Source organism: Cibotium barometz, chromosome 8, assembly GCF_041138505.1.
Source record: "Cibotium barometz isolate CiBa-2024 chromosome 8, ASM4113850v1, whole genome shotgun sequence".
Classification (NCBI taxonomy): domain Eukaryota; kingdom Viridiplantae; phylum Streptophyta; class Polypodiopsida; order Cyatheales; family Cibotiaceae; genus Cibotium; species Cibotium barometz.
The window spans coordinates 7,958,781-7,983,000 of NC_141053.1; the positions used below are offsets into that span (position 1 = coordinate 7,958,781).

Consider the following 24,220-nt stretch of genomic DNA (forward strand, 5'->3'; position numbering starts at 1 on the left):
AACCTAGAGATGCTAAAGAGAGAGAGAAAGGATGGTGGTGAGAGAAAAGATTTCTATAAGAAATGAAAATTAATATTGATAATGGATGAGGAGAAGTACGAAACTAGACATAAATTTTAGATTACTAGATTCACTTAGAGGCACTTCTCAATTGTTGCAAATGATTTGAGAAGTTTTCTAAGCCTAATATTTTGAACAAAGAGGGCTCTATTTACACAACACAGATAAATATATGGATATGTAGACAAGTGTTTATATGTGTACATATTTTTACCATAATAGACTGGTCATCGGGCTTGCTTAACCATATATACAAGATAACAAATACGTTATACATAAAATTTTATTACCAATTGTGACCTAAACAATCCACCCATCATCATTGATTCCTAATTTCAACCTTTCTTGCACTCTAGAGCATCTAGACACACGAGAGAGAGAGAGAGAGAGAGAGAGAGAGAGAAGTTGAGAGAAAGCTATAGATGCACATAGCCAAAATATTCGAGATATAAATTATACTATGGTTGTCTTGAACAAGTGACTATTGGTTGAAAATGTTATCACACGTGGTCATTACAATTATCAGATAGACGTAAATTGTAGGCCAATCTCCCAATAGCTAACAACATCCTCATCAAGGATACTCTTCTATAAGTTTGTGAATTGTTTTGTATGGATTTCTAATGTACACAAAGATGCCAATGGGAAAAGAAGAGGAGGGTCAATTTCTTCCACTAATGTCATAGCATTCACATAGTAAATGAGGAGATTGGTAGTGAGTAACTTATGATAGGTAATCTTGTAGCCTTAATGGTGTCCCCAACTCCTACCCACCCAAAATAGGTGATTTTATTGCACTCTGTGATGCATGTTGACCAAGGCATCACAGAATGGGGGATGAAGAGATGAGTGTGCATATTATATACGCGTCGAAATTGCTCAATTACACTCCACAACTCAACATATAATCGTCCTCTTCGTTGTATCATTCCTTTCTCAATTTCTTATGTAAATTAAATTTTTAATTTGTACAATCGTCCTCTTCGTTGTATCATTCCTTTCTCAAATTCTTAAGAAAATCAAAATTTTAATTTAATATTTGAGATTATTAATGGATCTCTCTCTCTCTCTCTCTCTCTCTCTCTCTCTCTCTCTCTCTCTCTCCATCTCTTTGTAACTATTTGTCACTCATCCAATGCACCATGTAAATTTCAATTAGCAGAGTTATCATTCTCATTGCCTCTATCACGCACACAGTCACTCTTTCTATCTTGGTCCCTCTCCCTCTCTTTGTCTCTCACACACACATGTGCTAATTAGTTATTATCTCCTCCATCTCTCCTTTCTTTCTCTCTCTCTCTCACACACATATACAAATAAGAAAATATGTTAATTCTCTTTCTCTTTGGCTATTTACACACACACTATCTCCCCCTCATTGTCTCTTTCCCTGTAACTCTCTCTTTTTATTATACACACATACACACACATATTCTCCCTTGCTCTCTCTCTCTCTCTCTCTCTCTCTCTCTCTCTCACACACACACACACACACACACACACACACACACACACACACACAAACACACACACACACACACACACACACATACACACACACACACACACACACAAATAGTTCCTCTTGCCTTTTGTGTGTGTTTGGTGTGAAACGTAGTAGGGACAGTGTGAGAGAGAAATAGAAGAGAGGGAGAGAAAGAGAGAGACCATAAGTTTTTTTTTGTTTTGGTTTGTGCGTGTGATTGTATAGAGGCAAGGCACAAGGTTGATAGAATCTAGCAAGTTGGTGGTTTGGAATATCATTCTCTCTTACAACTCTAGGGTAGTTTTATTGTAGCTCTTTCTCTCTCTATCTATTTGTGTTTTGCAGTTAATATGTAATAACAATGTCAAAGAGTTGATTTTTGTAAAAAAAATATGAGAGAGAGAGAGAGAGAGAGAGAGAGAGAGAGAGAGAGAGGGAGGGAGAGAGAGAGATTTGTTTCTGCTCTACTGGATTTCAAAAAAGAGGCTTGCCACATGCACATATATTATTGATATTGAAAAATGGATGTAAATGGACTAAGATTGCTCATTATAATAAGTTGGTATGTACTGAACTTCCAAATAAGGTAATGTTTCTTGAGTTGCACAACATAAGCAATCATTGTAATGTCCATGGACCATGTGGGGAACTAAATATGCGCTCTCCTTACATGGTTAATGGAGCGCAAATCTTACCTATAATTGTAAAAGGATCACATGAGGATATTGTTGATGTAATGTTGTGCCGGTCATATATTTGGAGATATGTGAATGTTTTAAAGCTCACCCAAAACATGCAACAAGAATTTGGTACACAACAAGAATTTGTCAAATGCACTTTACAAATTGGAGATGGCTCTATCGACCATCTAAACAGTCAAGGTAGAAAGGTAATTCCGCCATCGCGAATGTTGATCTATGGGAATTCCCTGCTGAGTTTAGTAGAATGGCTGTATAAAGATCATTAAAGAGTGGAGGATTATGCATGCTTCTTTAAAGACCGCACTATTCTTACACCACGAAATCAAGAGGTCGATGAGATCAATGAACTAGTCTTGAGTATATTACCCAGTCTTGAAAGAGAATACCTCAGTGCAGATTCAATCGTTTCTTCTTGACATAATAGTTTGAGTACCTGAATAGTTTGAACTTAGGTGGTGGTTACTCTCCTTACTGCTCGCTTCTAAAGATGAATGCTCCTATTATTCTGCTTCGCAAATTGGACCCTCAGCGAGGACTTTGTAATGGTACTAGATTGATATGCATGCAATTTCACTCAAAAGTGATAGAAGTAAAAATTATTATAGGTACAAACATTGGAGACATGGTTTTTATCCCTAGGATAACATTCATACCGTCTATACTTCAATACATGAGAAGGAGACAATTTCCTATGAGGCTAGTTTTTGGTATGTCAATAAATAAGTCCGAAGGACAAACATTGAGTGTGTTGGGACTTTATTTGACCACACAAGTATTCACACATGGACAATTGTATATTGCTATGTCACATGTTAGATCATCATATACAGTGAAAGTGTGTGTAAAAGATACTATGGACCATGAAAGTAGCATTGAAAGTATAAACAAAGTTTATATATCCAATGTTATCCACAAAGAGGTATTGCAAATGGCATCTAGATGAATGTAAATGTGATCTATACCCAAAAGGTACTGAAGGAGCTATTGATACAACAGCCTACGAATGTCTGAGACTACATTCATAGATATCTTTGTATCAATCAAAAGCATTTAGAAGGAGAATGTTTGCAAAGATGTGACATGTGCAATCTATGTGGTCTTTGAGTAAGTGTGCATGCTTTCAAGTTGATTGATGTTTCTTTTAATGACAATTATTTTATTGTGATGTGAAGAGATGAAGCTAAATAGGAGCTGAATGGCAAACTTCTTTCAATTTATCTCCCACACTGGCACTACCATTGTCAGTAATATTGAATTGATATATATAAATGTATTACATTGTGTGGATTAAATGGATTCTTGAGATGGCTGTAGAGACACGATGAGTTCTACTTTGCCTTTATAACATTTGGATAAGCAAATGTTTTACTTTTGATTTGCTTTCATTTAAAGTGGTATTATTAATTTTTCTTTTCGTTTCGAAATACTTAACATCCACACACATACAGAGAGAGAGAGAGAGAGAGAGAGAGAGAGAGAGAGAGAGAGAGAGAGAGAACTCAAAATCTTGCGTAAATGATTAGAGAAGTGTAGTGTCGTATTTGATATAGCGGTTAATATTACGTAGGATGGATATGGCAAGGATATTATTTTCATTTATTTATGGCGATGGACAAGATATCGAAGGTATTTGTGTTGATGTTTTTGAGTGTTTGCTATAATATAGTCATCATTATTTGCCATAATCTATTTAATCTTCATGGCTCAATTGTAAATCCCTCTCGTCTTGGGAAAGACAAGCAACCGCATCCCTAATGATTAAACTATTAGAGTGCACAAGTGTATTACGGTATAAAAACTTGCTTTTTATATTACGTTTAATTATAAATATAAATTTTTATTGACATATTTTATTTGAAACAGGAAATATGTTTAATTTTTTGAGCCTAGATTATTATCAGGTTTATATGGTCGAGATACTTACAGTGAGAGCTTTGGGCTCCTTGGAATTTACAATCTAAGATTGCGAATGATTGCAGATGAGCTTCATGTACATGTAACATTTATAAACTATGAAAAACCTAATAAGTTAGATTTTTGATGCATAGGCACTGGACAATACACAATTTTTCAATTTGCTATCTACAAGCTTGTTCAAACGCCATTCTTCTCAAGAATTGATCCATTGAATGAGTTTCGTAAGGTTTTATCTTTGCAGCTTTTATTTTCTTAAAAAAGTATTTCTTTCAATAGCTAATGTTATTATCTTACATTTTTTGGACAGCGAGGAGTATAGGTTTTCAAGAAGAGATAATCTAGTTGCTCGAAGATTCTTTAAGGTTTGCTACATCAATTTTGTTCGGTGTAAAAAGAAGGAAATTGGGTGGTTTCTGTTAAATTACGAGCCAACTTATGTGCAGGTCAATGATGATGGTTTTGCATGGGACATTGATCTACTTTTTTGGGTCACTCTTTCTGACATTTTTGTGTGTGGATGGTAGAGGATTTACTGGCTTTGTATTGGTTTCTGGGCTAGACTCTACCTTATGTGTTATCCTATCATGTACTCATAATGAGAGTGAGAAGGCACCTAATATGACACTATTTGTAACCTTCATTTTTTAATTCATGTTGTGGATTGGTTTTCTCAATACCACATATATTAAGATTGTCACCACTACACTTGGTTGGAATGCCAGATGTATATGTATGCCAAGTTTGGTGCTTTCTTCAAAGAAAAGTAAGTGCTTTAGGAGCTCATATGTGGAGATATATGGCAAGCGTGGTGTGTTCATATATAGGTAGCCAAGTTGAGGACCATAAGACCCAAAATGGGCTTCAAATATACGACCTGTCTCTCCTCTCCCGTTTGGAAGATGGGGGTATGTGTTTTTATGCATGTAAGAATATCTCTTGCCCATCAACAAGGGTCATGCCACTAGTGTTTATAAATTCCCCTAACTCCCTTATCCCATCCACCCTTGCCACATGGCACATCACCATATCTCATTTAGAAATCCGAAAATGTTAACACAAAAATCTGATATGTAACTTAGCCAAGAGGCTAGCCAGTTTGGATTATCCTCTTCTTTCTGTGTTGCATTCTACCGACGTTAATACCTCCTCTCTCCCCCTCTCTGTAACAGAAGGTGACGTTATGGAGCGGTTGGTCACCTCAGTGACCTCACTTCTCCTGAGCTCAGCATCAAGCCACGTTCTCCATGATCATCATCGACCCTATGGCAACCCTTCCGATTTGTCGACAACGCGGCGCAGCTCCGATCCTCTCTGGCTCCTTTGTCATTTCAGGTTCATTTCTCTGTTTAATCAAAATCTCGAGTGTACTTCATATTCTACTGCAAATTTTTACAACTCTAGTGTAAGCTTAGCTTGAATTAATGGTGGCGTGTTTCAAGGTCTCAGGTAATTCATTTGGCTTACGATCGGGAACATCCGAGCTGTAAGAAATTGATAATTCGCGCAGTAGGTTAGGCCTGTCGTAGTAAGGGAAATCTTGCGCATCAATGAAATGGTCCACAACTTTCAAGCTCAGATGATCAAGGCAGCTGTGACATAACAACGTAAATAACGAAAATTATCACAGACAACAACGGTAGGCATGGACAGCATGAGGACGCTGAACACATCGAAGCCTACAACCTTCTTTGAAATGTCTTGAGACATTAAGCAAGGAAAAGGAGATTAAGGCTGGTGTGCATTATGAACTGTCTTGCGACATTAAGCAAGGGAAGGCTGTTCTATTTCCTTATATCCCTGTCATCTCGACTGCCTGCAAAATCTAGGGGGAAGATTGCCCCTGATTCTTGTCTTGTTGCCAAATCTTGTCATGGTCCTAAAACTACTGGGAGACCTTCCATATGTCCCGACTGTTGTTGATTTGTAGAAGGGAGCCGCCGCTTCCAATGGGCCAGGAAGGGGCATTCCACTTTGCTGATGCGGCGGCCTCTAGACACGGATGGCCATTCCTACTGGCGTCCTCCTAGCTAGGCCAATCGGCATGTCCCCAGCTCCTCCCTTTGTCTTTTGTGACACGTGGTGGGACCTACAATCGGCGATTTATTCAGGTGGTCGGAAATATTTCCAGGACACTCTGGACACTCTCTTACACAGCTTCACAGCCCTACACATTGGACTTAAACCCTCACACTTAAGAATTTTTCGAAGTGCTAGAGCTGAGTGTGTCAAAAGATGTGGATGTAGTCGGGCTATCAAGTGTAAGAGTGTGTATACACCTGGGTGAAAGCTGTGGAATTCGAACGCATTACTTTGGGTTCTACAACCTCTTGCAGTAACCGCCGCACTAACATGCACTTGATTCCAGGCTGCTTTTCAAAAGTCTTGAAGCGGTAAACTTGTTTTGTCATTTACTGCCAGCCCCAAAAATTGGCCGCTGGCTGAACAGGCCCCTGTCAGAATATGCAGCGGAAATGATAACCATTCTCTATACACAAGATCCCGCAGAAAACTGAATGAGGAAGTGGTGGGGGCATGGGGCCTATTTATATGCCCCTATGAGAGCAGTCGGCCAGCATTGAAGGGGCTCCACGACTGTGTGAGCAGTCGGCCAGCAACAAAAAGCTCCACGACTGCATACATCCAGTCGGCCAGTAGTCTAGAAGCCCACGAATGATGTGTGGGCAGGACTTCAGATGGGACAGTCGGCCAGCCACAGGACTTCAGATGGGACAGTCGGCCAGCCCTGAAGTGCTCCTGCCAACCTCTGGCATCCCTCCCCACCACTGGAAAAAATAGGGAAAAATACGGGGAGTGAGGAAAAATGATAAAACACCTTATAAAGGGCGGGCACACCCACAACAGAGGCCCTCGTGTATAAATATAGACAGGAGATGACTTCTAACACCCCCTCTCAGCTCCTGGCTGTGAAACCAACCCAAGGGAGCTAGAGTGCCGCCTGAGCGTAGCTTGAGGTAGAGACTTCGTGAAGAGTTCTGCCGCATTGTCCTCCGTCGAACAATAAAGTAGCAAGATGTCACCAGCCAAGATCTTCTCACGTACAAAGTGATACTGTATCTCTATATGCTTGGTCCGGGCATGGAAGACCGGGTTCTGAGCAATAGCTATACAACTCTGGTTATCACACTGGATGACTATGGGCTCCTTCTGTGGAAACCCAATCTCGCCTAGCAGCCTCCGCAGCCACACAACCTCACAAGCAGCACCACAAGCAGCCCGGTACTCTGCCTCTGTCGAAGAAAGGGCAATAGTTGGCTGCCTCTTGTTGCTCCAAGAAACTGCTCCTGAGCCGAGGGTAAAACTGTATCCTGAAGTAGATCTCCTCGTGTCCGGATTTCCTCCCCAATCTGAGTCACTCCAACCTTGGAGCCTGACTCCATTCCCTCCTGTGTAAAAGAGTCCCAGATCCTTCGTACTCTGCAGATACCGCAAGATCCGCAATCCTGCGTCCCAATGAGTCTTCAATGGCGTCTGCATGAAAGAGCTCAACAGCCCCACGGAGAAGCTCAAGTCCAATCTGGTGTTCAGCAAACCAGATCAATGAACCAATCAACTTCCAATACTGCGAGGCATCAACTGGCTCACAAGGATCAGTAAACGGTTAACTTTGTGTTCGGGTCCATCGGCGAAGCAATAGGCTTGCAGTTCTCCATCCCAAAGGCCTCAAGCAACTCATGAACATACCGCTACTGAGAGACGAAAAATCCCCTCTGGGTCTGCCAGATCTTCAATCCCAAAAAGAAGTGGAGTAAGCCTAAGTCGGTCATCTCAAACTCCTTTGACAAGGCAGCCTTTGTCACTCTAATGTGCTCCACATGACCGCCAGTGAGAATGAGATCATCCACATAATGGATGATGAGCGTGACCATGTCGCGTTCCCGAAAGAGATACAGGTTCAGATCTGCAACCGATCTCTGAAATCCAGTCCGAATAAAGAAGGAATCAATCTTCTGATTCCAAGCCCTGGGAGCTTGCTTAAGACCATACAAGGCCTTACGTAACCTGTAAACCATTCCTTCAGATCCTGGAACAATAAAGCGTGGAGGCTGCTCAACATACACCTCCTCCTGCAGGTCACCATTAAGAAATGCAGATTTTACATCCATTTGATACACGGGCCACCTCTGAGAAGAAGCAAGGGCAAGAACAGTCCGAATCGTGGACATCCGCGCTGTCGGTGCAAAGGTATCCTCGTAGTCGATCCCTGGCCGTTGAGCATAACCTTTAGCCACAAGTCTGGCTTTGTGTTTGTCCATCGATCCAGCAGACGCATATTTGGTCTTAAAGACCCATTTGACACCAATGACTGACCGCTTCGACGGCCTCGGTACCAACTCCCAAGTGTTGTTCTTCTCGATGGCATCAAGTTCCACCTGCATGGCTTTTCTCCAAGTATCCTGTGAAAGGGCTTCCTTTACGGAAGTGGGGTCTTTGTCCCGCATGATACGAGACATCAAAGCATAGTTCACCTGAAGAAGCTCCGCTGTGTTGCTTTTATCTCGGACTCTATGTGATCTTCGAGGGCCGTCCTCTATGGTCCACTCGGAGGGTAGCTCCGTGACACCCGACTCTCGAAGGGTATCTAACAACCACCCAGGTACTCGAACAGATCGTGGAGCCTCCTGTGGTGGTCGCGGGGGCTCTACTCCAGTTGCGGGCTCAACCTCCTGTGAAGACTGAGGTTGATCAACTGGAATGATGGTCTGGGAATCATCACCAGACTCCTCTGGATCTCCAAGAAGTGGCGGCTCCTCGACAGTGGATACTGGAACATGCTCGTCAAAGACCACATCCCGGCTGACAACAATCTCGTTCCTGTCTGGGTCATACAACCTGTATCCCTTGGAAAGAGAGTTATACCCCACAAATACAAGCTTGCGGGACTTGGAGTCAAGCTTCCCCCTTTGCTTCTTCGGAATATGTACATACGCGTCACTCCCAAAGACACGGAAGTGCGAGACATCAGGTATCCTGCCAAAGTATGCCTCAAATGGAGTCATATGGGGTACTGAAGTCATCGGAGATCGGTTGAGGGTATGGACAGCCGTTGCCACAGTCTCTCCCCAAAGTGGACGAGGAAGATCACGATGCTCCAGCATGGTCCTTGCCATCTCCACCACAGTCCTGTTCTTGCGTTCAACAACTCCATTCTCCGAAGGCGATCCAGTATTGGCCAGTTCTCTTTTGATGCCATGATCTGCACAAAATCTGAGAAATACAGTCGAGGAGAATTCACCTCCTTTATCAGCCCTGAGATTCTTGACCTGAAGTCCAGACTCTTTCTCCACCATCACGTGCCAATCCTTGAACCGAGCAAAAGCCTGGTCCTTCTGGGAAAGAAAGTAGACCCACGTGAATCTGGTACAATCATCAACAAGCAGCATAAAGTAGAGAGATCCTCCCAAAGATGGTGTCTGCTGAGGTCCACACAAATCAGTGTGAATCAACTCCAATGGTTTCGAAGCCCGCCTGGAAGCCTGCTTCGGAAAGGATTCCCTGTGCTGCTTACCACGTATGCAAGAACTGCAACGCCCTTGCCTACTTTCAACATCTGGCAAGCCAACCACCATCTGGTCTCGGAAAGCTCGCCTCATAGCATCCACATTTAAGTGGCCAAAACGAAAGTGCCACAAATCTCCGACCTAAGAACCTGTCAACGAGGAGAGTGCAGAGCTTGTAGATACCATTCTCCACACCGCCTTCCCAAACAACCTGGCCAGTCTCACGGTCCCTTGGAGCAACTGAATGCTCCTCAAATTCCACCCGAAAGCCAGTCTTGCATACTTCATGCACTGACAGAAGATGAAAACCCAGAGCAGGGACATAAAGAACACGGGAAGCATGCTTGCCCCCCTTGCCGTCGGGAATAATCTCCATCCGGCCCTCACTATGTATCGGAATAGTGGAGTTATAAAGATGCGACCTGACTGCCGTTTCAGATCCAGAAAGAAGTCACGGGATGGAGTCATGTGCCTGGAAGCACCACTGTCAAGAATCCATTCCCGGGTATCCTTCGCGGTGAAGCCAACTGCCTCCTCGCTCGAAGATGATGAAGCATCGGAGTCCACCATCTCTAAGTGCACAAATGCCGGAGTCTTTGCAATTGAGGCTGAGGAATCAGCACTCTTCCGTGTCCGCTTAGGACACTTTCTCCAGTAGTGGCCTTTCTCGCCACAATCATTACAAGATCTTTCGGCCTTCAGCTTCTCTCGTTCTGAATCAGCCTTCTTCTCAGAAGACTTCTCCGGTGAAGCCTTCCCTTTGCCCTTGTTGTTATTCCGGCCTTTCGACCGTTGGCCAGTTAAGGCCTCCGAACCTCCGCTGTGAGGAGGGTTCGTGAAACGTTCCTCCTGGTCCAAGACCATTGGCACAAGCTCCTCCCAGGTAATGGTGCTGAGCCTGCCACTCGTAATCAACGAGGAATAGAAAGCAGAATACTGAGCAGGCAAGTGGGACAGCAAAGTGATGGCCATGTCTTCAGATGATATCTCTTTCCCAGCTTGTAGGACTTCCTGCTGAAGGGCCTGCAGCTTGTTAATGTGTTCCCACATTGTCGAAGACTTTGCAGGGTTCACAACCGGCATCTGCACTTTCAAGGAGATCCATTTCATGGGTGTTATACAAAGAAGCCAAGTGCTCCCATATGCCTCTTGCCAGCGTCATGTGCTTTACATGATTGATCACTTGTGGTGTGCGGTTGAGAAAAATAAACGACCGGACCCTGGCGTCGACACGATCCCACATGTGTGCATGTGCCTCTCGGTCCTTCCTCGTCGACAGTAACTCCCCTTCCTCTGCTTCCGGCCGTGGAACCCCGATGATGATAAAATCAGCAAGGTCATATGACTCCAGTACCGACTCCATCATGACCTTCCAGATGCCGTAATTGGACCCGTCCAATTGACGATCCACTGGGAACGTGGGGAGAGTCGGAATCTTCACGTGCTTCTCAGCCATCTCTAGTAAATCTGCCATCGTGGGGAGTAACCTGAAAGGGTGGGTGGGTGGGGAAAAAAATTTTGAAAACCTGCAAGTGGCTGTCCAGCACCTTAGCCCGCCTTTCTCTTGCACCTTTTCTTCCCAAACAGTCCAAAACAGTCCACCAATCAGCAGCCTAACGCTCCCCCTCTTGCTCAGAAAAACTCCCAAGATATATCACGAGCCTAGAGCTCTGATACCATGTCAGAATATGCAGCGGAAATGATAACCAAACTTGGGTAGACAAGAGCAAGTAGAATGCAGAAAATAGACAGCACAAGAAACACAGAGAGATAGGTGTGTAAACTCTTCTCTATACACAAGATCCCGCAGAAAACTGAATGAGGAAGTGGTGGGGGCATGGGGCCTATTTATATGCCCCTATGAGAGCAGTCGGCCAGCATTGAAGGGGCTTCACGACTGTATGAGCAGTCGGCCAGCAACAAAAAGCTCCACGACTGCATACATCCAGTCGGCCAGTAGTCCAGAAGCCCACGAATGATGTGTGGGCAGTCGGCCAGCCACAGGACTTCAGATGGGACAGTCGGCCAGCCCTGAAGTGCTCCTGCCAACCTCTGGCATCCCTCCCCACCACTGGAAAAAATAGGGAAAAATACGGGGAGTGAGGAAAAATGATAAAACACCTTATAAAGGGCGGGCACACCCACAACAGAGGCCCTGGTGTATAAATATAGACAGGAGATGACTTCTAACAGCCCCTTCACTACTCGACAGCCCCCTTCGCTAGCGATAAATGGGGGGCTTGTGATCTATCCACATTATGGGTGGGTGCATGGGCAGGAATGGTCCCATTCCCTTCCTCATAATGTCATGGGGTTGCTGACATCATACATGTCATGATAGAGCAATTGCTCCGTGTCATTCTTCCCATGGCTTTCTGTACTAGTCTATTTTTTAACTTGGACATTACTTTTTTGAGATCATTACACTTTACCATTGCTATGTGCTTAGCTTATTGATAAAGTTACAATGATAAAACTTAATAAAAGCAAACAATTCTTACATACACTTATTATTTTTAGGAAATGAGTGGAAAAGTAGATTACAAAAGGTTCTGTAGCTATTAAAGAATTTTGATCTATTATAACCATAGACCCATTGGTGGTTTTAGTCATTGAGATTGAATAAGGCTAACTATGATCTATGGAACCATTGCATGGACTATATAAGGTCTCAATTTGATTATCAACAAGATCACAAACTAGTACACATACATTAAACTAAGGTTGAAGATCAAAGGAGAATGCACCGATTGAGAATCCACCAATCCAAGGGCACTGTAGAAGACTTTTTTGGGCCACTTATGCAAGTCCAGGGTAGCTGTAGGACTGCACATCTGCTGGCTGAATACTGAAGAGGTGCTTCAATGTTTGCTTGGAGAGGATGGACTGAATGCTGTCTTTATGCTTGACTGATGATTGATTTATGCTTGATGCCTTGGCTGAATACCAAGCACTTGCTTATATATGGACATAAGCTGCTGGTCGGTTAATAGAAGCCCTTATATGGTCAATAAAATGACAATCCTAGCATTAAATGCTAGTGCTTCACTTTATGTAGCATAAATTGATATTGTCCAATATTCTATGCTGGCCGACTGCCTTCACATAACCGACTTGCTGCTGTTTGCTATATATGCTGGCCAATTGGCGCATAGCATACTCCTAATGCTGTTGGCTAGCTCTAAACACTATCCAGGGCTGTAAACAGTCCCTAAACAGGTTGCTACAAGATGTTGAAGCCATGGGCGGGCTTTTTGGCATGGCTTATAGGCATGGAATGTGCTTGCTAATGCTTTTAATGCAAGACCTAAGCTAAGGCTGACTGATGCATACACTTATTTGATGGGGTTCTCCAAGTGGGTTAAGAGGACTGACCCCAAACTAACCTCTATGGCTTGGAGATTGACCTATGTAGCTCGTGCTTGACTGTCCCTGGACTGAGGGCTCAACAATGGGGTCACAACGTTCAACAAATATTCCTAAAAAGGTACTATTTTTGTACAAATGTTGCATTGATGATGATGTCAGTGTGTCACTGTGTACCCCACTGCAGGGTGCATGTGACATTCCCTCCTGCTTAGCTTGGTGGCAGATTTAGTGCTTCCAAGTAGTCTGCCAATAACCGGGGGTACTCCTAAAAGAACTCTTTATCCAGCCATACTGCTTTATGGGTTTCTCGGTCCTTGAATTCGTATAGAACTGTTTGATTCTTCAACCGGAATCATGCTTCCATCTGCGGAGGAGAAGTTGTTTTGGTTCTATTTTTTCTGCTTCATCAATCATATTTGGTTACTGTTCTTGGGATACATCCTGTAATTCTGGACCTACGTATGGCCTCAACCAAGAAACATGAAAGACATTGTGCATAGTCCAACTTTCTAGTAACTTTAACTTCAAAGAGACATCACTTAACTTTTGAATGGCTAGAAAAGGTTCGTGGCAAACCACCAATGGGGTACCAAAACTGAATGAACAAGTGAGCTATGTCCTCGGTTGTGGCTGTCTGCTTGCATGGAATGAGCATGTAGAACTTATTGAATCTGTCCACAATAGTCATGCACTGTGTGTTTCTAGATCTAGATGATGTGGGAAGAGGGTCTACGAAGTCCATACTTGTCATGTGCATCATAGATGCCATGGACATTCTCAGGGCTAGAACCAGAATAGGCAACCAGATAAAGAGGATGAACCATATAGAGTCAGAGTGTGGAGCACAAGATACAGAAGTGGCCAGTTTGGACTTGGAGAAGGACCAGGGTGCAGTCGGTTGAGTACAGGAGCTGTCGGCTGTACCAGAAAGCAAGGCGGCTGTAGGCGCATGATGGCAAGGCAAGAACACCAGTCGGCAGAATTTAAATGGCATTTAAATCATTTATGACTGGCCGACCAGCAGCAGTCGGCCAGTTTACCAGCAGTCCAAGAAGTCCAAGAGAGGTATAAAAGGCAAAGGGTGCTCCTCATTGTAAGCATTCATTCCACTAGGGAGTGGATCAGTAGGGTCCTAGTCTAGGGCAGAATCTTGGGTGTTTTACCACCTTTTCTAGAAGGCAGCCTAGGGCTGCAGACATGTACCTTTTTGTACCATAGATTATACTGAATTTCCAGCACTTCTCTCTCTCTCTCTACTCTCTCTATATCTGCGTTTTTGCATCAAATGGTGCGTTTTTGCATCAGATGGTTCTCAAGAGTGTTTAGGGCTGAAAGAAGACTCCCATAGCTTCCGCGTGTTACATTGGTATTAGAGCATCAGGCTCAGCAAAGCTAAACACTGATTCAGTCCAAGATAATGGTGTACAGGTCCAAGGTACAAGAAAGTACACGGATTCGAAGCCCAAGGCGAGGAGCACAGAAGGGGGAAGAACTCCCAGGAGGTTTGTTGGTGGTGTTCCACAGTGCCAGATGGGGATGGCAGTTCCGTGAGCCAGATAGGTTCTCAGGTAACGGTCCCAAGGGAGGTTGATCCTCCAAGGGTGATGTGAGAGTGCCAGACTCAGTTCCAGGAATGAAGACCAAGACGGTGTTCAGAGTCAGGGCAGGAATGGATTGTGGACTAGAGGAAGACCAGATGCATAGATCTTCATCAGAGACAGAGTGGTTTGAAGAACAGCCCGGATTTTCAGAGAAAAGGGTTTGCCAGGGATAGGAGACTTGGGGACAGGATTGGGATGATGACAGTCATCCAAGCGCAGGTTGGATTCTTGTCATCAAGTTTAGCAGAGGGGGATGTCATGTGCATCATAGATGCCATGGACATTCTCAGGGCTAGAACCAGAATAGGCAACCAGATAAAGAGGATGAACCAGATAGAGTCAGAGTGTGGAGCACAAGATACAGAAGTGGCCAGTTTGGACTTGGAGAAGGACCAGGGTGCAGTCGGCTGAGTACAGGAGCTGTCAGCTGTACCAGAAAGCAAGGCGGCTGTAGGCGCATGATGGCAAGGCAAGAACACCAGTCGGCAGAATTTAAATGGCATTTAAATCATTTATGACTGGCCGACCAGCAGTCGGCCAGTTTACCAGCAGTCCAAGAAGTCCAAGAGAGGTATAAAAGGCAAAGGGTGCTCCTCATTGTAAGCATTCATTCCACTAGGGAGTGGATCAGTAGGGTCCTAGTCTAGGGCAGAATCTTGGGTGTTTTACCACCTTTTCTAGAAGGCAGCCTAGGGCTGCAGACATGTACCTTTTTGTACCATAGATTATACTGAATTTCCAGCACCTCTCTCTCTCTCTCTCTCTCTCTACTCTCTCTCTATATCTGCGTTTTTGCATCAGCTGGTGCGTCTTTGCATCAGATGGTTCTCAAGAGTGTTTAGGGCTGAAAGAAGATTCCCAGAGCTTCCGCGTGTTACAATACTGATGTCGTGAAAAGGTTCCTAAAGGCTGAAGTAACCCCTCTTGTTTCGTATGTGGAACTTTCACTTTTTAACATATGTGGTATGTTTGGACGTGTTGGTAGACATCCCGTCCCATTTTGGGCCAGTAAAATGACACTCTAACTTGTCTACTGTACTGTTAAATCCTCTTATGACCTTCGACAAGAGAATCATGGGCATCATGGAGAAGTACTTGTTGGTGACATCGGCTGAGTGTCTACGGAGGCCGGTTTCTCATCTCGGAGAGAGAGAGAGAAAGAAAGTTATATTAACGTCTTCAAAAGGCCAAAATGGCCTATGAGTCTAAAGGTTACATCATATCCATGAGGTACATCATCCTGGGTACAAAATAGTAATAAAGAAAGATAACAAAAATTGTAGGCATATGCTCACTTATGGTAGTGCTATGTGTGAACAGCGCTTAACCAAGGGCACTTTTTCCCATGTGGGTTTTTCCCTTGGACATCAAGTGTGAAAGGACACTCTAACATATAATATTTTGTACTTCTATATTATATGGATGTGGCACACATGCAAGGGTTGACTTGCGTTTTGTGGATACCACACTTTTGTGGATATATGCCATTGTACTGCATACTATGAGATACGTGGTCGTTTCCACTGTTTATTCAGAGAGGGTTTTGGACCACTTTCCAGAGTCATGGGGTACCAGGACCAGAGGTGTTTGGGATTGTTCTTGCTTGAGCTGCGGAGACATAGAGATAGCCTGCTTAGGCGCACAGAGAGCCAGACTCAGAGGCACATTACAGACTTCTTTAGTCCAGCCATCACTGCGCCAGATGGACCACAGCAACAGCAGGACATGGATACCGCCCACACCAGGGGTACACTGATTGATCGTGCGATTGAGCTTGGGTGGTCCAGACGCCCACGACTACGGAGGAGGGCATCCCAGCATAGACGGAGGTTGCAGCGGCAGATTCGGATTATTCTTGCGAGGCATGCGGGACACCCAGTCAGGGTGCTGACCACAGAGGATATTGAGGAGATCCGCCAGTGTCCGATGCGGCACATATTATGAGATGGAGGTACCTCCATAGTGTACCTTCCAGTTCCAGTTTCATTTTCTAGGTGCCAGTAGTATCATCTTTATTTTTCATTTTCTGGGTTTTTTTATCCAGACATTGTATCAGATCCACCATGATGTAACTTTTGGTCTCATAGGTCATTATGGCCTTTTGAAGACGTTAATATAACATTTCATTTCATTTCATTTCTCTCTCTCTCTCTCTCATTTCTGTGTGTGAGCTATTCTACCCTGCACCTAACCCTAATGTGCAAGTTTGTGTGTGTGAGTGTGTGAGTCCAACACCCAACAATTGGTATCAGAGCTAGGAGCTGGGAGCTGGCCCTGAAATTCTGCTGCTGGAAGAAAACCTGCAAATTTCCGTCGCCGTCCGTCCAACAGTTCCATCGCCTGCGAATTTCTGTCGTCGGACTGCCTGCTTCCGTCGGCGCTCCACCGTTCGGCCACCAGAAGCCGGCGGCACTAGTGGGGAGCCCGCCACCGCCGCTCAGCCCACAGGCGGCGCCTCCCTCTCCAGCCGGCGGTGATACTGCACCCTGATCCGCCGCCGCCCACCAGCGACCACACTCCGTCGCGGTTCCGGACGACTCCCGTGCGTACCCGCCATCGACTCCAGCGCCGTCCGTCGACTCCCGTGCGTACCTACCATCGACTCCAGCGCCGTCTGTCGACTCCCGTGCGTACCCGCCATCGACTCCAGCGTCGTGCCCAGTAACTGGCTCCCGCACGTTCCGACTTGCCTGCGGCTTCCGACTCCAGCGCCGTGCTCAGCTTGCTCGTACCGCTTCCATATGCTGTTCGCGTCCAGCGCCCGCCCTTGGCCTGACCGCTCTCTGCGCCACGGCCATCATCTGTGCTGAAGCCCAGGCGGCTGCCCTGCCGTTCAGACCACAGACGCCATCTTCACTTGGCGGCTGCTACTCACTCGTCGACTCTGCACCTCCGGCAACCCCTTGCCGCTCAGCCCACCGGTGGCACTACACCTCGACCTACATGAGCTTGCCTGCCCCGACACCTGCACAACCTGGCCTAACGCCTGCAAGAGAAGTCCCTGCCATCCGTGCACTCGCCTGCAGGCACTTTCAATGTGAGTGAAAATATGCATTGAAATATTCAATTTTTGCAGACACTTCTGTGCAGGTTAGATTCAAAGGAAAATTGCACGTGCAATTTGGGGGATTTCTCAATTTGAGGCAAAATTGAAAAATTGCAATTCGGGGGTTTTCAAAATTGAGGTCAAAATCAGTAAATTGAACCTCTTTCAGCTGTAGAAATTTGGGGCTTTTGTGAAAATTGGCCAATTAGATGCACATTGAAGCGATTGGAGTGCATAAAAATTGGGGATTTTCAGATTGGAGCATGTAATTGGGCATTACAGCTGCGATTTGTCGCGTATGTATATACATTGTGTGTAATTGGACAATTTGGTGGAGGTTTACACTTGCTTTGGTTTGCAGGCATACATTTGCACAGGACATTTGGTTGCCTAGCAGTGCACATTGGTGCTTGGTTTCCTTGCAAGTATATTTTGTTGACATGGCACAGAATGCTACAGATGTATTTGGTGTGCTCGCCTAGGAGGACAAGCTAGATGGATCTAACTACTCCCTCTGGAGTTTCATGATCCGTAATTTGCTGGTAGCCAAAGGGCTTTGGGGCATTGTGTGTGGTGATGACACACGCCCACTTACCATACAGCCAGCCACGCCTCAAAGGGGAGGTGCTCAAAGAGCTCCTGATGTAGAACCTGCTCCCACACAAGAGCAAAAGAGATGGGACTCTAGAGATGCACAAGCCATGTCATTGATAGCCCTTTCAGTGAAAAGGACTATTATTCCGCACATTCATTCTTGCAAGACATCGAAGCTTGCATGGGACACATTGGAAGCAATGTATCAGGTACGCAACGAGGCAAGAGTTGCCTACTTGAAAAGGCAATTGGATCTTCTTTCTATGGATGAGGGTGACTCCATGGCAGATCATCTCACGAAAGTGAAAGATTTGCAGGAACAATTGCTCAACATTGATGAGGTTATCCCAGACAGACAGATGGTCACCAACACTCTTCATTCTTTACCACCTTCCTACTTGGGCTTTCACACCTCTAATCCAGGAAGAGTACACTTTTTTGGTCACATGCACTAGTGACACACCAAGTGCTTCAGACACTGATATGTCTTGCATTGCATCTGACAGACAGAATGCATCATGGTATTTTGATAGTGGTGCTTTGAGCCACATCACTTCATGCAGAGATGTATTTCAGCACTTGGTTTATGCTTCAAATGGCCGCACTGTATCATGTGCAGATCATACCACATATCCAGTAAAGGGAATTGGTAATGTCATACTTGTTGCAGCCAATGGTGCCAATATATGTATGAAAAATGTATTGTATGTTCCAGGGATAAAGAAAAATCTGCTCTCTGTCTCAGCCATAAACGACCAAGGTTTAAAGGTTGAATTTGAAGACGGGAAGTGTTTGGTAAAAGACCCATCAAAGGGTTATGAAATAGTCACTTCTGGAACACGATACAAAGGCTTGTATAAGCTGGACAGCTATGGCATCAAGGATGGGGTGGTGCAACGTGATGTCCTTTACTGCCTTTGCTGCACATTCATTGAGGGTGCAGATTGCGGTATTGATTGGTTTGGTCCAAAAAGCAAGGGTATGCCCTCTCTTATTGAGGACCTAGGGTATGGGAACAGTCAATTGGTGTTAAATTTAGTATTATTGGTGGTTTTTGCACAATGCTTGTAAACAACCTACAAGTACAAGGCAGCCTCCAGCCAAGGCATGTGAACAGCAGCGTGGGCAGTTCATAAGGCAAGCTTGGGCTAGTTTTGGGCAGCCTAAGCTTGTGCAGACCATCGTGATTCAGCCCAATTTAAACACTCTAAAATTTAATGACATTTTTGCAGGGATTGCAAAAATGTCATCAAATGCTTGTAAACAACCTACAAGTACAAGGCAGCCTGCAGCCAAGGCATGTGAACAGCAGCGTGGGCAGTTCACAAGGCAAGTTTGGACCAGTTTTGGGCAGCCTAAGCTTGTGCAGACCATTGTGATTCAGCCCAATTTAAACACTCTAAAATTTAATGACATTTTTGCAGGGCTTGCAAAAGGCTGGCTGACTTGTGTTAGTTGGACAGGAATTTCCCTTTTTTAAATAGGTGCCTTCAGCCCCTCATTTCTTAATAAAGAAACTGCACTTAAGGCTCTTCAGCACACAAGTCCTTAATTGAATGAAGGTAATTAGTGTTTGCCCTTGGACAACAGTGTGCATTTGCAACTTGGGCTAAGATTAGCAGTTTGATCATTCTTTGTAATTTGGAACAATCAGTTGTACATTTTTTAATTATATCATTGTACATAATCCAAGGATTAGGTTTGGTTTACTTTTGTTTCACTTTGTTTCCAAGCCTTCCGTCGCACATCTCTGTGCTAGCTCTCTCACAACACTAGTAGTCTTACATTTGGTATCCGAGCCAAAGGCTAGCGGTATTTTTCCTTTCTCTGTATTTCGTTTGTGTTGGTTGCCTTAGTAGGTATAGAGCTTGTACCTTTAGGAGACAGCACCCGAGTTTGGGGAAAGGTTAGATTTGTGCTAGTTTGGCCTACGATATTTGCAACATTTCTTTTCCAGTGTCCCGTGTGTGTTGTGCTTGATTAGGGTAGAAATAGGGGAACGATAGGGTTTTAGAATAGTCAGTCTTGGATATCTTGCTGATTCTTGATTTCAGCTTTCTAGCATGGCTTCAAAGTACCAGAGGGCAGCCTTGATTCATAAGATGATGGAGCAGATGTCAAACTTGGCCCGCTAGTAGACAGCTGCTGCTGGGATGGCCTAGTACCTGCATAAAGACTGCCCTTGATGTTTGGATAGGTATGCCTTTTAGGGTATGAAACATTGTCCACTTTAGTGAACTTTTATCCTCTTACCTTTCAAATACTAAGAAATATATCATTGTGTGACGCGATGGGTGGCTGTGACATAACCCCTCGTTGCCTCTCCCCTTTGCAACCCTTTGGTTTGTTTGTTACTTTGATAATATCACCAAAAATTTATTAGTGTGTTGCTAAGCATTCTGCCTTGCCTTTTACTGGATGGTTTAAGTTCAAAAGTGTACTCGTGGTCACAGTTATCTTTGTGATTTGTGACACATCCCCTTTGATGGTGCAATTGAAAACACATTTGTTTGTTACTTTCAAACTATGATGGTTATTAAATATGCTTGTTTTCATTCTTAGGTTTCGCTTGGGCTTTCAGCAAATGCAAATGCAATCACCTTGCTCTCATGATTTGCGTGCCCAAAAGTTGCTACTCATTGTCAATTGCAGTCAAGAGGATGGTGATGTCGATCGAATATCGTCTTCGGGTAACGGCGTTCAACTTTCTTGTGAATATGCATGTAATTTGGTTTTTTTAAAGTGGTGACTTTAATTTTCTTTACCACCACTTTGTTGACATGTGCTTAAGGTCAGTATATTGCTGATGGTTATGCAGCAACATTTTAGCTCCATGTTGATTCACTTTTGTCCTCATGCTTGTACTTATAGCCCACACTGTGTGCAGAGCTTTACAACATAATGGTGTTTTCTGGAATCAAATATAGTGCCTTTGGCATTTTGAAAATATTTCATCAATGTTTAAAATGACCTAAAAAGTTGCTCAAAGACTCATTGTAGTGTCATCAGGGACAGTTAAGCTGCAAGTGTGGAAAATATTCTTTATGCAGTGGTCTTATTGTTTATTCTTCCACATTTGCACCTTCTCGTATTGGATTTATTCCTCTCTAAAAAGGATCATGCTATAAAAACATTAGGCTAGAAATCTTCAACCTGATGCTCAAGAGAGGGTCATGCTTCTTTCATACTTGAAGAGGGCTCTGCTTTTTCCCGAAAGCTTAACCAAGCTTTTACTTTTGCCTTTTTCCGTTGCTTTTCACTTTATAATAAAATGTTACTCACTTTTGTCAAAGCTCTTTAACTTTGCTTTTCTAACGTCAGGGCCTTGCTTTTTGGCCTTGGAGCTTCTTTTTGAAAAAGCGCCTTTTAGCTTTTTGGTCCAGCTCAGTCTCCTCTTTCCAATGGTGCCCTTGGCTCACGGTCAACCCCGTTTGACTTTTTGCTTTTTCTTGCTTTTTGACCAAGATTGGTGCTTTTTCTTAATCAAACCTTATGGACTGTGTCTCCATGTCTTCTTCCACATGTTTGGTGTCCGGGCATGGGTTTCATCATGTGAAATAGAGCTAGGAGAGCCAAATAGTTACAGAGGATCCCTCTAGGGTACATGACCTGACCGCTAGTGTGGGCGGTGGGCTCTAATGTGGATGCATGATGGCTGAAAAGATCTATAATGGCCCTGTGTGTGTGTGTGTGTGAGAGAGAGAGAGAGAGAGAGAGAGAGAGAGAGAGAGAGAGACTCATATTAAACGTCCTCAAAAGACCCAAGGGGTTATGAAACCAAAAATAGTACAAGAGTTCCATGTGGTACTGGGCTATGGAAAAGGCTAACAAAAACTCATACAAAAAGATAGACTAGCTGTATGTCTATCTTATCATCATCATAAGCATATGAGAGAGAGAGAGAGAGAGAGAGAGATGAGATGGGGCTGATTAAAAACAGAAAAATGTTGTAGGTTTGTAGGTTTGGGAGAAGGGAATGAGAGAGGGAAAACTGCTGATGGCTGCATGGAGGAGAGCACAGAAGAGGAGGAAGTACTCGATCGCCCCAAATCACAGTTGATTTGGGGGGAAATCACAATTTGGGGGGTGGGGGGATGGGCATGACGTTGGCCAGCAAATCCGTCTTTGCAGATGTGTGACCAACAGGGCAACCTTGTGTGCCAGTGTGGGAGGCCTAAGGATGCCAACGCACAGCAGCGTAAAGGGGGCAAGAGCGCAGCAGTGGGTGGGCATGCACACAAGTGACTACAGGGGGGGTGTTTGCTGCCAGTGAGCGATGTGGGGGCTGCCCGATGCGGGGACTAGGGCAGTTGCACATCACCTGCAGATGGCGAAACCCTTAAGTTCGCACAGTCATAAGCATGATGAAACCCTAATTCGGAGCAGCAGAAGCCATTCCGAAACCCTTATAGGGGATGCTCTAACTGTAATTTCTGAGGCACAGAATCCTAATCCTAATTTTCACCTAGTTTGCAGAAACGCCTAGAGAGAGAGAGAGAGAGAGAGAGAGAGAGAGAGAGAGAGTTATATTAACGTCTTCAAAAGACCCGGTCTATGAGACCAAAAGTGATACAATAGTGTCCATGTAATCTCATCATGGTACAAAAGAAAATAAAGACTAGAGCTATGAGCTGAGGATGTCAAATCCAAGACATATGATACAAAGTGGGACCACCATAATGCAAAGAGCGAGAGAGAGAGAGAGAGAGAGAGAGAGAGAGAGAGAGAGAGAGTACATAGTGTAACCAAGCCATGGCTGCCTCTTTCTTTTTCTCTCCTTCAACCCTTCTTGTATCAACCATGTTATGGGAATGGAATGCATCAATGATGTGGTGTCAAGAGTAAGCATTTTTGTACTGTGAAGGTCTATATTAAATATTGTCACTTTTCAACGATATCAGTTACTGTAGAACCGAAGTGGAAGCAAAAGCTTGCTGCTGCAGATGATCATGCTGAGAGGACTAGGCAAAGGACTCAGCTAGTAAGTTTTTCTAACTCTTTTTAGTGAGTGTTTGTCATGTGTTTGTTTCATGGCAGGTACTTTAATTTACCATATTAGCATCTGGGGTGTAATTTGGATTATTCCTGTGTAAAGTTTTTTTGGCCTTTTGGGAGCAGGAGCAGAAGCTTTGCTGCAGCCTAGGCTTGTTCGTAGTCTCTTAGGTGTGAACATCCTCTATATGTGTGTACTTGTTTGGAGTCTCTTAGGTGTGAACATCCTCTATATGTGTGTACTTGTTATGAGCACGTGAACACTCCCTATGAGTCATAGGATAAAGTGTGCCATATGTCATTAGTGTGTGTGTTCAGTATGTGACATGTGTCCAGCGATGTGTCAAAAGGTAAGGCTACTCCCTAGCCTACAAAAGCATTGTACTTGGTGAAGGCTTCGATGTAGTCAATCGACCATCATTGAGTTGTGCAATACTCTTTGTCTCATGAGCTTTGTTGCACCTCTCTCTCTTTCATGAAGGATTCGATGCAATCAATCAACCATCATTGAGTCGTGCAATACTCTCTGTCTCTTGAGCTTTGTCACCTCTCTCTCTCTCTCTCTCTCTCTCTCTCTCTCTCTCTCTCTCTCTGGCAGACCACACTCCAGAGGAGTCACCCTGGACAGAGCCATTGCCATCTGTAGAGCGAGACGCCCATGACCACGAGGATCGCGTCAACGACTCCCTCACCATCGGCAGATTCGAGCCATCATTGCTTGCCACCGGAGGAGTTTACCGCGACGATTCAGCGGTTTAGCTTTCAGCTCTTAGCTCTCTTAGGATGTTACTATTTTCATTCTTTCTTTCAGATTTGTTATGATGAGACATCATCATCATCAGTTGTACCTTGTTTTGGTCTCATGGGCCATTTTGGCCTTTAGGAGACGTTAATATATCTTTCTTTCTTTCTCTCTACACACACACACACACACG

General features: G+C 44.3%; 1 protein-coding gene across 2 annotated transcripts in view; it reads left to right on the forward strand.

The window, feature by feature from the left end:
* The first annotated feature begins 5,220 nt into the window (after nt 1-5,220).
* LOC147635872 (uncharacterized) overlaps nt 5,221-24,220 on the forward strand; it is a 38,474-nt gene continuing 19,474 nt past the window's right edge. The window contains exons 1-3 of one of the 2 annotated variants that reach the window (XM_086801252.1): nt 5,221-5,496; nt 20,856-20,983; nt 23,195-23,274. In XM_086801252.1, the coding sequence (XP_086657378.1) occupies nt 5,345-5,496; nt 20,856-20,983; nt 23,195-23,274 (360 nt within the window). In that variant the 5' untranslated portion in view covers nt 5,221-5,344. The remainder of the gene's footprint in view (nt 5,497-20,855; nt 20,984-23,194; nt 23,275-24,220) is intronic. The other variant, XM_086801251.1, reaches the window with a different exon arrangement.